At 38.8% G+C, this 17,081-nt stretch overlaps 1 protein-coding gene across 1 annotated transcript in view; it reads right to left on the bottom strand.

The window, feature by feature from the left end:
* Nucleotides 1-17,081, bottom strand: part of LOC122530052 (TWiK family of potassium channels protein 7-like) — a 179,303-nt gene that overhangs the window by 78,566 nt on the left and 83,656 nt on the right. The window contains exons 2-4 of the mRNA XM_043656688.1: nucleotides 8,364-8,472; nucleotides 6,297-7,404; nucleotides 4,236-4,521 (exon numbers count right to left, since the gene is read on the bottom strand). Coding sequence (XP_043512623.1) covers nucleotides 4,236-4,521; nucleotides 6,297-6,656 — 646 coding nt within the window. The 5' untranslated portion in view covers nucleotides 6,657-7,404; nucleotides 8,364-8,472. The remainder of the gene's footprint in view (nucleotides 1-4,235; nucleotides 4,522-6,296; nucleotides 7,405-8,363; nucleotides 8,473-17,081) is intronic.

Below are 17,081 nucleotides of genomic sequence, written 5' to 3'. Positions count from 1 at the left end.
TATTTATTATATTATAAATATTAATATTTAAATATTATGTATCATTATATATTATAACACATAATATCATAATATTGTGTTATTATTATATATTATGTTATATTATGTATTATTTATTTATATTTAATATTGTATATTATGTTGTATTATGTATCACTTATATATATTTAGTATTATATATTATTATATATTATATTATAAGTATTAATATTTAATATTAATTAATATTATTTAATTATTATTATATATTAAAATATAAATATTAATAATTAATATTAATATTTAAATATAAAAATTTACACTATTAATATTAATTTAAACTTCACCTAAAATTAACTTAACATAACAATTGTTTTATACTCTAATAAAATTAATAAATCATTAACTTATAATATAAAGTTTAACTGCTGGCACTTTAATTTTATCATTCTTAATTTTCATTCCCCTCATTTAATTTTCATTAGATTATATAGAACTTTTTATTAATTTTATTATATATATTTAATACAAACAAATTATACATGAAACATTAATTTAACCATAATACTTACATCGTGTTTGACCTCCGAACAGAGAGAAGAAAAAATTTTCATTGCACACGAAGATCGAAGACTCGTCCGTCGATGAATTAGAAGGAAACAAGAAACGCACGTGGCGAAAGAATTAAATATTTTGCGTGCCTGTGCATCATCGTCGTGTGCATGGTTCGGCCACGATCTCGCGACTCTTTTATTTACTTTTCGCTACCCTTTTCACTCTCTCCCCCCACCCCCCTCTTTTTTCTTTTTTTTTTTTTTTGCAATATCCACAAAACTCATGGACTTCCAATCTGTTTCAGTAATAACCAGAGTAAACGATCGGACGTGACGTCACGCGGTTCGAACACCGGAAAGTCGGGCGCTTTGGAATTGTCGGCAAGCGTGCACGTGCACCGAGCGTTCCGACACGCGAAACGGGGACAACAGGAGCGCGGCCCGCGGCACGGCCATTACACCGTTAATGTTGGACTTTGTTTGCCTTGAAAATTGATGCCCGCCATACCGGGACACCCCCAGCAACCCCCTCTTTCGACCCTCGCAACCGCCGACCTCTCTTGTTGCTTCTCTGCTGCTATTTTTTCCTCCGCTTGCCGCTCCCTCGTGTACCTTTCGCCTGCCTATCTGTCGCTGGTTCCAGCGCGCGCGCGGGAAACCGATACGTTTTATCAGGGATCGTTCGGATGTGAAATTCTCTGTTCGCTTCGTTCCGTATTTACGGGAGAGCGTGTTGTACATTAAAAAAAAAAAAAAAAAAGAAGAAGAAGAGGACACACCATCCGCGAAATTTCGAAGAATTTCGTGATCTACGTGGCAAGATCAAGCAAGGGCAAAGAGACAGCACACTCTGAAAATGATTAAATCTCTTTCTATCGAACGAGTGATACGAAAAATTATTCTTGTATCCTTTCGTAGTCGACAGTAACGTAAATTAAAGTTTTCTAAAAAGGTAGAAACGTGATAGCACAATTCGCGAAAGAGAATATGTAGAGAGAGAAGAAACGAGTTTTCTTTGAGATTTGCAAAGATTTATTGTAGGTTTTCCTCCGCAATACAATTTTTTAGTTTGTTAATATTTTACGAATTGAATTCATTAATATTATAATAATTTTCTGTAGCATTGGCTATTCTATTTAAAACACAAATTTCTTTATTTGCATCGTTCAGAAATTGGCTATTCTACTTAAAACACAAATTTTTTTATTTAGTATCTATTCTATTTAAAACACAAATTCTATTTAAAACACAAATTTCTTTACTTGCATTGTTCAAAAATTGGCTATTCTATTTAAAACATAAATTTCTTTATTATCGTTTCACTGCTCTCGCGGTGTGTACGACCATGTTACCACGTTGAAAAGTTTTTTGTTTCCCAACGATTCGTATCGCATACGCTGTTAATTTGTTCATTTCGATATACATTTTGCTATTTAATTGTCCAGTAATAAATTTTATTTTCGTATTATTGTTTCGATACCTCCCCAAATCATTACACCTTCCACGTAAGTATGTCAACGATTCAAAAGTTGTTCCTCCTTTCGTAAATCGTGACAATGCACGGTGGGTCAAAAGTTTCCTCCCACCAATTTCTTTTCAACAGAATACTAAAATATTAGAACGAAACTTTTCTAAAAAGGTAGAAATTAATTGATTTGATTAATTTGAAACTAAACTCAAGTTCGAACATTCACGAATTCGAGTTAGCTTACTTTAATCAGCGAAAAGAAAATTTTTTTTTAAATATACAACAAAGTTTTTAATAGGAAGTGACTTTTGATTCCTCGTCACTTATCGCACACAATTCATAATACTTAATATAAGCAAGTACAGAGTCTTGGCACACCGTTTCCGGATTTCGTCGAGTCTCGTTAAGAGTCGATTTACGTAGCCGTGGAAGAATTGGCTCGAGTTACCAAGAGTGAATTACCAGCGATTTTTATTAAAATAATTTCGCTGAAGAAAACATGGATGATCACCGTTTCCGACATGACTGAGCTTTCAGTCGCAACTTTGTTTCCCTAGTCCCCTCTTGCCGATCAATTTTCCGATTCTTATCCCACGTTTTCTGGGACCCGATGCAATTTTGCCTAGCTTACCGAACCTGAGACTCGGGATGCTTTATGGTCTCGAGCGTGAAAGATTTTGCAACAGAGTTGGGAGCGATAACACATCGGCGTTTAAATTTGTTTTGTCAGATTTATTGGGCAGTGTATCCTTGCACTTCTCTCTGCTAATTTACATCTCCGTCTCGGCGCTAGAGAACCGAGAATCTTTCGCAAAAATTTAGCCCCTTGTTGCTAAAGATCGGCGATAAGTTACCAAAGCGGATTTACGAGCGGGCAGATAAAAGTCAAAACTGTGCACGTTATTGGCGGATAATGTGCCTTCTCAGTTGTCGAATCGGTATTCCTGCGAAACTCTGAAGATCGTGCATCGATCGCGGCACGATTTCTTTTTCTTTCTTCATAGATCGACGACTCCAAATTGAAGATTGGACGACATCTTTTCAAAACGGGAAGATTCTTTCCGTGATTTCGATACTCGGCTATCCTAAAGAAGAATTCATCCACGACAGCCACGGGTAAATTTTCGTTTCCACTCTCCTTCTTACCCTTATATCGATGATCATGTTCGTATTTCATCTGTTATTTTTTCACCAGTGCTACGTGTATTTCCTCGGCTGCTTATGGTCACACTCAGAGACCGAATCGGTAAAATACTGATATTTTTTAGGTTACTATTCAATTACGTTCGATGAAACCGAACCGATATGATGCTATCAAAACGATGTTAGGTCGGTAGATGTATTTCGGTATAATACCGGTAAATAAAATATTAATATATTAGAAAAGGAACAGGAGACAATGATTAAATGTTTTCATAAAGCTGCCGATAGTAAATTCGACGACGCTTAACACACGTATCCTTTATTATTTCTAATACTAATTCATCGTATCTCCGTACAATGTCAGCCACGATACTCTTGGTTAATTTTAAAAGATGACCGATCTCTCGATACGTTTTTCCTTTTTCTCGGTGAAAAATGACTAATTGTCGTACGTCGATAAATCGAAAGTGGAGTTGAAACAACGATTGATCGTAGAATGGAAGAATATTTCGCTAAATTACTTAAAAAAAATTACTGGAAATATGCCTAAGCGTCTGCGATGTATTGTTGAAGTTAAGGGCTACCTAACAAAATATTAATTATCGTTTATGTTGACAATTTTCAGGTTCAAACATTGTAGTTCTTCAAATGTCCGAATATTTTTGCCACGCTACATTTCGACATAGTTCAGTTTATNATTATAAACAATCGAAATCCACAACAATATTTTGAATAGCATGATGTCCGAATATTAATAAGAGTCACTGTACGTAGAAAATGAAAAATGTGTTTTTGTCAGTAAAGCGGTATATATTTCGGTATTTTTATCGTTGTGGACATCAAATATCGATAAAATACGTATGAAAATACCGTCTTATACCGATATTCGAAAACCGATTTTCCAAATAGCGGTTGTATTACGATAATATGGGAGCAAATACCGGTACAATACCTAAACCTCACAATATTTCGGTTCCAGTCTCTGGGTATAAACCTCAAAATATTTCGGTTTTCAGTCTCTGCTCACACTGGCCGTAAATAAAACAAGCGACGACAAATAATACTGATAACATCGTGTAATTCACACTCACCGATCGTCGTTAGCACCGTGAGAGAGTACAAAAACGCCTTGGCAAAGTTCCACTCGTACTCCGGTATCCGTCTCTCAGTCACGGTGTCGCTCGCGGAACTTCCGACGTACGTCCCGGCGTTCTGAGTCGCCATCATGTCCTCGGTGATCCTCTTCACCAGTTGATCCTGAAAACGTGCGATCTCCTGGGCAGCCAGCTTCGTCCAGTTCTCGCGGTAGAGAATGTTCAGGCTCTCTGTGATTATCCATATGTTTTCCACGGTCTTTGTCCGGGCCTCGTGGCTTTCCTACAGGAAAAAAAAAAAACAAAAAATATATATTTCCATCGAGTTCCAAGGGTAGGAAGAATGGCGCGAAAGGAGAATATTTCAATCGACTCGAGAGTTCATTGGCGTCCAGGAATCTGAGCAATTCGGGATAACTAAGAGAATAAGATCGTTCAGTGCGAAACTGGATGTATTAGGGGTGTATTCACAAGTTATGTCGTTTTTCTCAAATTTAATAAACCCATATTTAATAATTGCCATGGTTAAAATTTTCTTCAAATCTAATAAACTCATATTTAATAATTACCATGGTTAAAATTTTTTTCAAATTTAATAAACTCATATTTAATAATTGTCATAGTTAATATTTTTTTTTTCAAATTTAATAAATCCATATTTAATAATTGTCACACCCACATATTTTTTTTAAATTTAATAAACCTATATTTAATAATTGCTACGGTTAATATTTTTCTTTTCAAATTTAATAAACTCACATTTAATTATTACCATAGTTAATATTTTTTTTCAAATTTAATAAACCTATATTTAATAAATACCATGGTTAATATTTTTTCTAAATTTAATAAACTCATATTTAATAATTACCATAGTTAATATTTTCTCTTTTCAAATTTAATAAACTCATATTTAATAATTGTCATAGTCAATATTTTTTCCAAATTTAATAAACCCACATTTAATAATTGCCATGGTTAATATTTTTTTTTAAATTTAATAAACCTATATTTAATAAATACCATGGTTAATATTTTTTCTAAATTTAATAAACTCATATTTAATAATTACCATAGTTAATATTTTCTCTTTTCAAATTTAATAAACTCATATTTAATAATTGTCATAGTCAATATTTTTTCCAAATTTAATAAACCCACATTTAATAATTGCCATGGTTAATATTTTTTTTTAAATTTAATAAACCTATATTTAATAAATACCATGGTTAATATTTTTTCTAAATTTAATAAACTCATATTTAATAATTACCATAGTTAATATTTTCTCTTTTCAAATTTAATAAACTCATATTTAATAATTGTCATAGTTAATATTTTTTTTTTCAAATTTAATAAATCCATATTTAATAATTGTCACAGTCAATATTTTTTTTCCAATTTAATAAACCCACATTTAATAATTGCCATGGTTAATATTTTTTTCAAATTTAATAAACCCATATTTAACATTATCGAATTCAAAATTACGAGACTAGTCGATGCTAGTTGATAATCTCTGTACAAAAATATCTCGTTAGTCAAGCAGTCGACTGATTTTCAATTTCACTTTTCTCAAAAACGAAACCTCCCACGCGTCAATTTCGTCATATCTCGAAAACCGTAAATCATCTCTGAATCGAATCGTGACACGCAATTTAATTTTTCTTTCCAACTTTTTGGCAAAGACTATTTAACCAAGTGTGCATCTTCGATACACCATCGATATCTTTAATTTATCTGCAACTGGGCTTCCCGGAAAGGGGAAAACACGCAACGGAAGAAAGTTTTCCAAAAGTGTTCCAGAGTCGCACTGGCGAGCCGAGCAATATATATAAAAAAAAAAAAAAAATGGACTGGAATGTAATTTGCGAAGCGTTGGCGTTGGCGGAAACGCGTTCGCTCGTAACAAAACGAATCGTTAACCGTAAAAATGCAACAATGAGAGATAAAAAGAAAAGAGAGACAGAGAGAGAGAGAGAGAGAGAGAGAGAATGGAAGAGGGAAAAAAAGGAGAAAACGACGTCGCGTCGGTGGAATCAATAGTTGTGCACTCACCTGCTTGAACCAAGCGGTGGCATTCCGCCTGGTAGGCTGATTCCCCGCTATTGTGGTAGCAAGTGTCCTCTGTTGCATCCCAGGATCGGCACCGCCCTCGATGGCGAGGAAGATGAAGCTACCGAGCAGAGTGTATGCCACGAGGAGGGCGCATATGCCGAGGTTTATAATACAGCCCTTGAGGAAGGAATGGTGGCTGGCCTTGTCCGGCACTCCGCCGAAGCAAAGGCACCTCACTTGCCTCGACGGATGCGTTTTCGAGCGGTCGGACGTCGACCTCTTCAAGGACGATGTATTGCCATTGTTCGCGGGCTTGAAGCCCTCGTAAGCTCTGTAATGTCTCGCGCTGTCCTTCTCCATTCTCTCCTCGTTTCTGTCTTTTCCTTCTTTTTTTCTCCTCTCTTTTCTTTTCTCTCTTTCTCCTACCGGATCGCCCAATTCTGTCCTCTAACACTCATTTGTCTGACACGCTCGGTGCCTCAGCTCGCTCTGCGCGAATCGACGACGACCGACGAGCGAGGAGGGAAACAGAGAAACAGAGAGAGAGAGAAAGAGAGAGAGACAACAGCCACCTTCTTCTAATAGTCTTCGAAGTATCCCTCGACGAATCGATCATCCCTCGCTCCTTTCTTGCGCTGCCCTCTCGATCACCCGCTAGATCATCTTCCTAGCCTCGGCTCGTTCGAAGCAATGAGCAACGCGGCTCACCGGTGCGGTGCATGCTCTCGACGTCGTCGTGGCTTATCTATCTCGAGGCGGCCGAGGAGGAGGAGTCGTCGACGGAGGCGTGCTGGTTCCTCGACGATTTTCTGCGCGATCGTCTCCGCGATCTTCGCGAGTCCATTCCTTTCAGCTGCATCGCGTTGCAAACGAAAGCGCCGGAGGCGTCGGCGAGTTCACCGCTCGAGGGAAACTCCATCGGTGCGATCTCGCGCCGTTTCTCGGCCTTTGTCGGCGGGTTACCGCGTCTAAACGACTGGTGGCGGCTTTTATTATTATCTCCCTTTAGGAAACGGAAGCGGAAGCGTTGGATCGCGTATGCAAGGCGGGCACCGTCATTTTTCTAGAGCCGGACTCGGCCGTCCTCGCTGGAACGCCGCCCGGAATTCTATGGAAAAAAATCGATGTTGGAGATATTTTCTGGGATATTAGTTCGAACGCCGGGAGATGAGAGAGAGAGAGAGAGGGGGGGGGGCCGAAATCGAAAGACTCGATCCTCGTTTTCGGGGATATTGCCCTCTCAAGCAAGCCACGCATACGTTTATGCGAGATATTTATGGCCGCCCGGCATTGCAATAACCGTCCAAACTCGATCTTATTAAAGAGCGCGACTCGACGGTAATCCCAGTCTTCTCCAATGTCTTCAATGGGGGTCCGTGTTCAGCGATTTCGTCTTCGGTGGGTCCGGAGGTTCGTCGAGTGTTGGAAAACGGCGACGCGAGGTTCGCGTGCCGATCGATTAAACACCGATGACAACACGGAAACCACCGGCACTCCGGAACGCAGGTTTAGCCGCGCTTCCGCTACACCGCGACGATTCTTTCGCCCGGCGCGTTGCCAGCCAAATGGAAACTTAAACAACGGCGCGGAGTGAATTTCAAGAGCGTCTCCATGAGTCACTCGAACTTTTCTCCGTGCCGGTTGAATGTAAAGGCACCCGGGAGAGTTCCACACGCCCTGCACGTTTCGTCGTGCTCTCGCTCTCGTTCGTCGCGCTCTGCCAAGAACAGAGTCGAGGGAAAAAAGGGAGACGTAGCCGCGAGTGGAGCCGCCGGGATCCAGAACGTTGAACCAAACGCGGAAGGAAGTGGATGGCAACTTCAACAAGCCTTTATTCCCGGCAAACAAGATTCCCCGGATAAGTGTCCTCGATGCAGGTCGCGGCTGCCTCGGTGGTCCTGCACTCTGGCGCGAATTTTCCACGATGCTCGACCCGTACGATATATATTCGTTCATATATTCGTTCTTCCACCTCTCGCGTCTCCTATCTTCCTTTGCTCCGGGCTTCCGGGACTCTGTTACTCTGGCAGTTCGTCGATTTAACGGGTCGGGAGACGTGAAACTCACCGCGAGTAGCCGCTTAACTCGGTGATTAGCTCTCGTGACATCTCCTGCGCGTGTGTTTCACTCGTAAATTAGCCGGCCGTTTTTGTTCCACTTGAGGCTCTGGGGCAATCTGCAAACAGAAGCAGACGAGGATATACTCGATGGAAAGATTTGGATGGAATCTCGTAAGTCAAGGTCTTGCTTTTTGGGATTTTTAAATGTTAAAATTGACCGCGCGAACGGTGGAAGTTGCAATGAAGGAACGAAGAGAAAGTATGAACATTATTTTCTCCCCAAATATTAGAGATTTCCAAAATATCTACTTTCTTAACCTCTTTTCTTTTTTACTTTCATCATTTACAGTCGCATCGACCATTCGATAACTGCGCGAGTTACTAACATTTCGGAAATCTTACAATTTATTTTATAGGTTAGATTGTTTTAGGTTAGGTGTACTAGCTTTGCGATTTCATTTTTCTATCTTCATTATTTATAATCGCAATCACTTGCGACTCAGAACGAAATCTTACAATTTATTTTATAGGTTAGATTGTTTTAGGTTAGGTGTACTAGCTTTACGATTTCATTTTTCTATCTTCATTATTTATAATCGGAACCACTTGCGCGAGTTGTCAGCGACTTGGAACTAAATCTTACAATTTATTTTATAGGTTAGATTGTTTTAGGTTAGGTGTACTAGCTTTACGATTTCATTTTTCTATCTTCATTATTTATAATCGGAACCACTTGCGCGAGTTGTCAGCGACTTGGAACTAAATCTTACAATTTATTGTATAGGTTAGATTGTTTTAGGTTAGGTGTACTAGCTTTACGATTTCATTTTTCTATCTTCATTATTTATAATCGCAATCACTTGCGACTCGGAACGAAATCTTACAATTTATTTTATAGGTTAGATTGTTTTAGGTTAGGTTGTTGTCCTTTAGGTTAGGTCAGTCAGAAAAGGATACTTTCAAATGAGAATAAATTCGTTTTTTCGGTTAATTCATTTTTATTTCTTTCTTTTTTGTTTTTATACTGTGAAGCGGCAATTTTCAAAAGGTGTGGCCTTCAATTTTCAAAGGAAGGTTGAAAAACCTTCGTTAAGCGAAACAAAGTGGAAAAGTAAACAAGTGGCAAATGAACAATTAATCCAAAAAATTAAAGACAATTAAAGACTAAAGGGGAAAAGTCTTGTGAACTGATGAATCGAAGATCGAAGTGTTTGTATTTTCCTAACCTAAACCATTTGCATCATCAGCGTATACGTATACACACGCAATTTTCCTGGCCAGTATCACCGAGTGTGCACGTTTAATTCTCTCGTAATCGTTATCATCAGAACGTTTATATACGCACAATTTCCCGGTCATTATTATCAAAGCGCATTCTTAAATGCTATTATGAGTTGGCGCGGACATTTAGGTTAGATTAGCTCTGTACGTTTGTTGTTTCGCTTATTCCAATTATATACGTAATAATGTCTCTGAGATTTCTTCTTTCCCACACAATTTCCACCACATTTTTGTTTCTATTTTTTTTTTTTTTTATTATTACAGAGTACTGAGCTTTTATGTATCGACACAAGATACAAATTACTGAAGTTCTTTGTCATAATTTCTGGAAATTTTTCATTTAAACACAATAAGAGAAAAATTGGTGATACGGTTATTATCGTGACGCAAAAATTGAATTCTGGCCAAAGAGAACGGGTGACTCAGTTCAGATAAACTTTTCATATTTATTGTAGACAATTATTTTTAACGCTTTGTCATTTTCACTGACAAAGTATTTTAGATAAAGGCATCTTAAACAAAGAGAGATATTTCACGTGACAATGCTATTCCAACGTTTAATTAAATTAATCGTTCAATTGAAACAGTTAATTGCATTAAACAATTGTTTAATCAAGACAATTAAGTCTTTTCATTAACGAAATTAAACAAATTTCGCACCTGTAATGCATCGTGACGATCTTAGACGAATGTCGAGAATGTCAAGTTATTCAAACCAAAGTATTATACGTAACAATTCGAGATTAAGAAACTTTTGAACGACCTACGTAGATAGGGAAATGTCGTCTCACCTCGACAACAGATTTACAGAATATCCTGCAGCGAGAACGGAGACAACGCGTCGGTGGAGAAACATTTTTAAAATGTTGACCGCGCGAACAGTGAAAATTGCGAAAGAAAGAAACGAGGAGAAAGTATTCCAAAATATCTCGATTCGTGTGTCTCTAAGCGAAAGGGGAAGAAAAATTCAACCATCGTTTCATTCCCTCTTCTTCCCACTTCAATGCAAATATTTCGAGCAAGTAGCCTTAAGACGACTTCAATTTCTCCGACTTCTGCGTAAAATATTTCGCTCGCGGGGGCGCCGCACGTGTCAAACTATCCAATAATAATAGAAGCAGCGATCTCCTCCCCACCTTTTCGCCCCGCCGCGTCGTTTATTAATAGCGTGATTGCACGGCTCGCCTTTATTCAAAACGTTGACGCCGAAGCGATCCGAGCGCCGAAGAATTTCAATAGCCCTCTGTTACGACGATATTAAAAATACCATGGAAGCGTTTCCAGATTTCAACTGTGACGCCACAGCTATACAGCTCCCCCCCCCCCCTCCCCTCCTGTATACGTGTATACGGGCACGAAATCTCCCGTGGAATCTTCGAATTTAAATATCACTGAGCATCCAATGGCGCGGTGATCCTGAATCACGCGTGTGGGAGATATCAGGAACTCGAAGGGCTTTAAACCGCTTGATCTTGCTATGCATTTATGGATGTCGATGCCTGGAGAAATCTCACACGAGGCATACCTGTCACCGATTTCCGCTCAAGACGAATCGACCATCCTCCCCTTGATTCACCTTGCCGGCCATCGCCATTTTTATCCGACCTGTCTCGTGCTCTCTTTCGTCCGATCTCTCTCTCTCTCTCTGGGGCTCTGTATTAGTGGATTTGAGGATGATCGTCGATTATCGTCCCTTCTGGCCGAAGAACGAGAAAGAACGGGGGGAGGGGGAGGGGGGGGGGAGGCAGCAACGAAAATTCCAAAGAACATTTTCCCGCGATTTCCCAGAGGGCCGTCCTCGATAATTCAAAGTCCCGCTTCCCACCTAGAGATTCAACTGTCTTCCACGGGATATCGAGGAACCGGCGTTATTGTGGCCGGCGTGTGTTGGTGGATCCACGGGGTTCTTTATCGAAATTTCGTACTGGTCGCGCCGAGCGTAAGAAACACGGTCGCCAGTATTCTTCTATCACGGTGGCTGGGGCTAGCTGCTCGTTCTCGCGAGAATCGGGCTCGCGATAAAGCCCGATAAAAGAAACGCAGTCTCGACACAATCTTAATATCTATTTCGAGAAGACACACGGCGACAAGAGAGGTCAACGAGTTAACTAATTGCTAAATGTCATATCGTTTATATAAAATTATTGATTCACGTTAGGTGGAATTAAATATTGTTGAAACTTTCATTTAAAAATATTTATGTATATATATATAATTTATTAATATATATAATATTATATTATATATATAATATTTATTTATATATATATATATAATGTATATATAAAAATATTTATGTATATATAAGTAATTTAATTTAATATAATTGAATTAAATTTTACAATGAAAAGTATATTTCAGTAATAATTAAAAATTAATAATATTATTAATAGTTTGGGATAATGAATTTCCTTTAAAAATAAATAAGTAAAATTTATTTTGTACCTTCTGCATCCAGGGTTAATTAATTTATTTATCTCGAAAGTAAATGATCTGTATTATTTCGTTTGTGAAATAAACGAAATAAATGTATATTTAGAAACTAAATGTTTGTCGTATTTATTAATGTCTAGCTTTTTTTTTTTAAATAAATTTAATTTGTACATGCTGGTTTACTTAAAAACGTAAAATTTCCTCTGCTGTCAAAAAAAAAGGTAAAATTTCCTTTATTATCAAAAAAAAAAGATTAGTATTTTGGGGATGTAGACGCAATGAATCGACAAACGACGAAAATAACGAAAAGCAATTTTAACCGAAGAGTTGCAGCACTGTTTCGCTAAATCCAATAGAATAGTGTACTGTTGGAATAAGTTGTATACACTATCGAGGGGGTAATGCCTCGAAAATAACATCGTAAATTTGGACGAATAATTTTCTTTTTTCTTTTTAAATAAACCCTGAATTTTTTTCTCTTAGAAATAAATTCTGCGAGCTTCTCCGGGCATACCACCTATTTCTCTCCCTCTCCACCGTATAAAAACGTACGGCGCGCACCCGATACCGTTAATTGCCACGCGTGCAAAAGTTCTCCTGTACTGCTGTAGGAAAACCGGATTGAAAGGTAATTTCACGGTGTAAGCAAACGGGTGATAACGGGCCAATAAAATCCTTTAATTCTTCGATTGCTTCTCTTACCGCTCGCTGACAGACAGACAGAAAGAGAGGATTCCGCGGGAAACGTTATCCCGCCAATTTCGCCGCGGCCTCGACGCGTGAGAACCTCTCGGAATTCGATACCAATTTGATATACCTGTTCGAACCTGTTTCGCGGCTTTCCCTCCTCCGCGTCGTCGGCGAACGTTTTTCCAAGGATTTGCCCCTTCAGCTTCCTTTCCATCCTACGCAATTGGCAAACTTGAGCTTTGAGAAAACTTGGAAGAACCGAGCGTTAGAAAGCGTTTGTAAAACCGAACGGGCGACTTCGTGTTCGAACAACGAAATTCACCGTGCAAATACCTTGCAAATATATATGGAGAAACGAAGCGAAGGTAAAAGAAAGGGGAGGGGAGAACGATGGATTCGAGCTTGTCGGACACTAACTCGATGCTAATTTATAGTCCGTCCGCTCTCGATCTTGCCTCACACAGGCGAAGAAACGCTCACGCGCTCTTTGGAACAAACTACCCGAGCTGACCCGCGATCGTAAATCGGTTCTCGCGACGCCTCTCGGATACCTCATGGATCCTGACCTCCTCAACTTCCGCCCCGATTTCCAACCGTGCGCTCTTCCTTCACGCTTGGCTCGTTGTCTACAGGGTGGAAGGAAAAGTTTGTCCGTGGCTGAATGACAGATGAATTCTACTGCTTTCGATTTTCTACGGAGATATGTATATGGAGAGAACCTGTCGCAAAATTCACTTTTCACCTTGTATTTCAGGGTCAAAATTTTTTTTTTTTTTTCTTTCACTGTCTTCTACTTGTTGTAAAGGTAAGACTTTCTCAAGGAAAAATGGCAAAAAAAGTTTCTCGTTTGACACTGCGGACGAGTGGGTTCTAACAGCGACTTTATGGTTCTGGATCAGATTTTACTAACATTTGATTTATATTGACTGTGAACGTTATTTGAAATATAAATATTAAATTAAATATTAAATTAAACATTAAACGTTCTAATAACAGGTAATGTAAACCTGATAAATCGTAACCAATATAAATACTTTATAGTTAGTACTTGATAGTTCCCTTGAAAAAGTTTTTTAATCATTTAACTGCGGACGCGTGCGTTCTAACAGCGACATTTTATGGACGTGTGAATGTTTATGATATGAATAATGTTAACAACTGGTTTTGTTATTTGATTATTTAGACTCACGCTGATGCTGCAACTATAATAAATGAAATATCAGTAAAATCTAGAGTCATAAAGTCGCTGTTAGCACCCACGCAATGTTAAACGATTGAGAAACTTTAGCCATTTCTCAAGAAAATTGTTAGATTGCGACGTATGGTTCTTTGGAAAAGTTTCACCTTCGTGATGAGTAGGATACAATGCAAGAAAAAAAATCCATTTTGACCTTGAAATTCATGTGTACACGATATAGTGCAATATAACGACGTATAAGACATAATAAAGTTTCAAAAGAAAAAATTCTTTGGGAATAGAGACAATCGTGAGTCTCATTATCATCTAATTATTCGAATAATTTCGGATAACTCGCCTAAACTAAGCTTCTCACTGTTCCTTACGAAAGTTTATAAAATACCAAAGAAAATTTTTGCAAGAGACTATACTTGATAATTTCTTTAAACAAGGTCGCATATTAGAGAGATACAATCAACAAAGTTTCATGCTAAATTTAAACATTTATACCGGATGATTATGTTTAATGCTATGTCATTTTACTTGAATTGGTACTTTGCTCGCTGTTTCGCAAATAAATTGCTGGCAGATGATACAAAAAATATTTTCGGAGGTAACGAAGAAGAGTTAATTTGCGAATAATTGCACCTCCAACGATTTTGTGTCGCGTTCACTTGCTACAGCTGCTACTTATGATATACTTGGTGTAATTTTTATTTCGGTGACAAATATATCAAACAAGGTGCGCAAACTTGGGAGAAATAATAGAGGAAATAGGATTGTCACATGGGCAGAGCGTGGATACGACAGAACGCAGAGGAAATAGAACGTAACGCAGGGAAACGTAGTAAAAACAATACAAGGGGAAAATAAACGAATGAACAGAAAAACAGCGGAAAACTCCGCGTGCGGTGTAATATAGAAGAAAGTAAAATTGCATGGCTCGGGGGAAGAGGAAAAATAGTTGAAGTACAAAATAACAGTAACAAATTTAACGATAATAGCCCGACCAAGATTATCAAAGGGAATGTATATCGAAAAAGGTAATAAAACAATGCAGAGAGAAATATGCTCAATTTACAATATATAGAGAGAAGTATGATATCTATATACGATCAAAGAAGAAACAAGATCAAATGAAAATTTATATCCATGTGTATCTTATATACAGGGTGTTTCGTAACTTGTGGGGACCCACTTCGTTTATGAGATATAATGAATTTTTATAAACAGAGCAAACTCTAGTAAGCTAGTTTTACCAGGGATGGTATATTCAATGTTCATAATAATCACAATTGGGATGAGGAAAACCCACTTGTTATTGTGCATTCAAGACATCAATATCAGTTTAGTTTAAACGTGTGGGCAGGAATAATTGATAAATTTTTAATTGGACCTTTTTTTCTTGATGGAAAACCAACAGGCACAAAGTACGTTGATTTTTNGAGAAACACCAGGAATGATAGAGAGAGTAACCAGATGAATGACAAGACGCGTGCAGGCTTGTCTTCAAATGCAAGATGGTCGTTCCGAGCATCTTTTGTAATAATAATTAAAACAGAAAGTTCATTATATCTCACAAATTACGAAATACCCTAGGATTATGCAAACATGGTAAGTTAAAATGAGATTTGCAACGGGTATAAACCCAATGTACAATCAAATAATAAAAGAACGAAGTAGTGATTTCAAATCAGATTGTATAAAAATATCAAGTCCACATTATCCAAGTAGGGAAATACTCTTTCAACGCTGCCAGATGTTCCTGGCGTACATAAATATTTTTGTTATCAATGTCGCGTACCACTACTCAGTTTCTGGTAGACACAAATTTGGTAATTTGTTTCATCATTTGTGTCACAAAGGACACCAACTACGTCGAAACACGCCTGATGAAATTACAAAAGTATATCGGATACGTTATTATCCAACGATTATCGGGCAATTATCTCGTAAGACACGTACCGTGCGTACCCTCGCTAAAGGACACACCAACTTAGGTATTTACGTTGCTTTGTAAAAGCTCGGCGCGTTCCTCGTTCTCGTCGATCTCAGGTTGTTCTTTCGGTCCGCAACTTACGTAACAAGAGCCAGCTATCCTTGGAATTCGCTTCGATATTTTGTTAACACTAGCCGCTCTCTCGTTTGGCAAAGCGATCCCGGCATACTTTCCCAAACTTTCTAAATTGGAGTGCATCCCCCAAACACCTCCGCCAGCTATAGCAGCCGTGGTATTCGTCTTCCGTAAGGCGACGAACGCCACGACACACCGACCTTAAAATTGCAAACGTCGACTCCCGCGAACCTTCCATCCCCCTACCCTTACGAGATTACGCCGCAGCTGGCTCGTACATTAGCATTTATAACCAATTCCCGGGCAAGAACCGAGGGAGGAGATAACTGGAGTCATCCGACGCGTTCGGTCGCGTCACGTCGAGGAATCACGACCGCGTGGACTTTATTGGGTCGTTCTCGCCGTCGTTCGAGGTCACCGGGCGAACGAAAGGAGAAAACGAAAGAAATACGCGGTGGATACGCGTAGTCGAGGAGGCAGAGAGGCACGCAAGGAGAAAGAGAGAGAGAGAGAGAAAGAGAGTGGTGCAAGAAGGGTGAAATGCAATTTCTCCGTTCGGTGCTTTTTTTCCCCCCGCTGGCGGGGGAGAACCACCTGTGCTCGTCTCAGCGACTTTTAAATTCGTACCATTGTCGGTTCTATTTGCTGAAAAATGTTTATTCAATTCCGTTTACCGTCACTGCAAGATATTTACCCGGTCGCTTTTGCTCGAATAGCCCCGTCGCACCACTACAGGCAATGGGAATTGGATGAGGCCGTGATGCGGCGGAAGAGGGATGCGGGGAAAAGGCTGGCACAGGTGTCGGAGAAAGACAGACAAACCGGGCGAACGGGAGGGGGATGAGAGAGAGAGAGAGAGAGAGAGAGAGAGAGAGAGAGAGGATGCCTCGCTAAGCAAAGTGGAGCAAAATTTTCTAGCAAATAGAGCAGTGCCAAAGTAAGTGTTAAAATGGTTTTGGTTTACGAGCACGCGATATAACCTCTCAAAGACCTAATCTCCGACGACTATATATCGGCTCGATGCCCGCCTCACTCCAATTCCTCTTTTCTTTTTTTTTTTTTTTTTTTTT

Source organism: Frieseomelitta varia, unplaced genomic scaffold (assembly GCF_011392965.1).
Source record: "Frieseomelitta varia isolate USP_RPSP 00005682 unplaced genomic scaffold, Fvar_1.2 scaffold_325, whole genome shotgun sequence".
Classification (NCBI taxonomy): Eukaryota; Metazoa; Arthropoda; class Insecta; order Hymenoptera; family Apidae; genus Frieseomelitta; species Frieseomelitta varia.
This window is presented reverse-complemented; position numbering and strand designations above follow the sequence as displayed.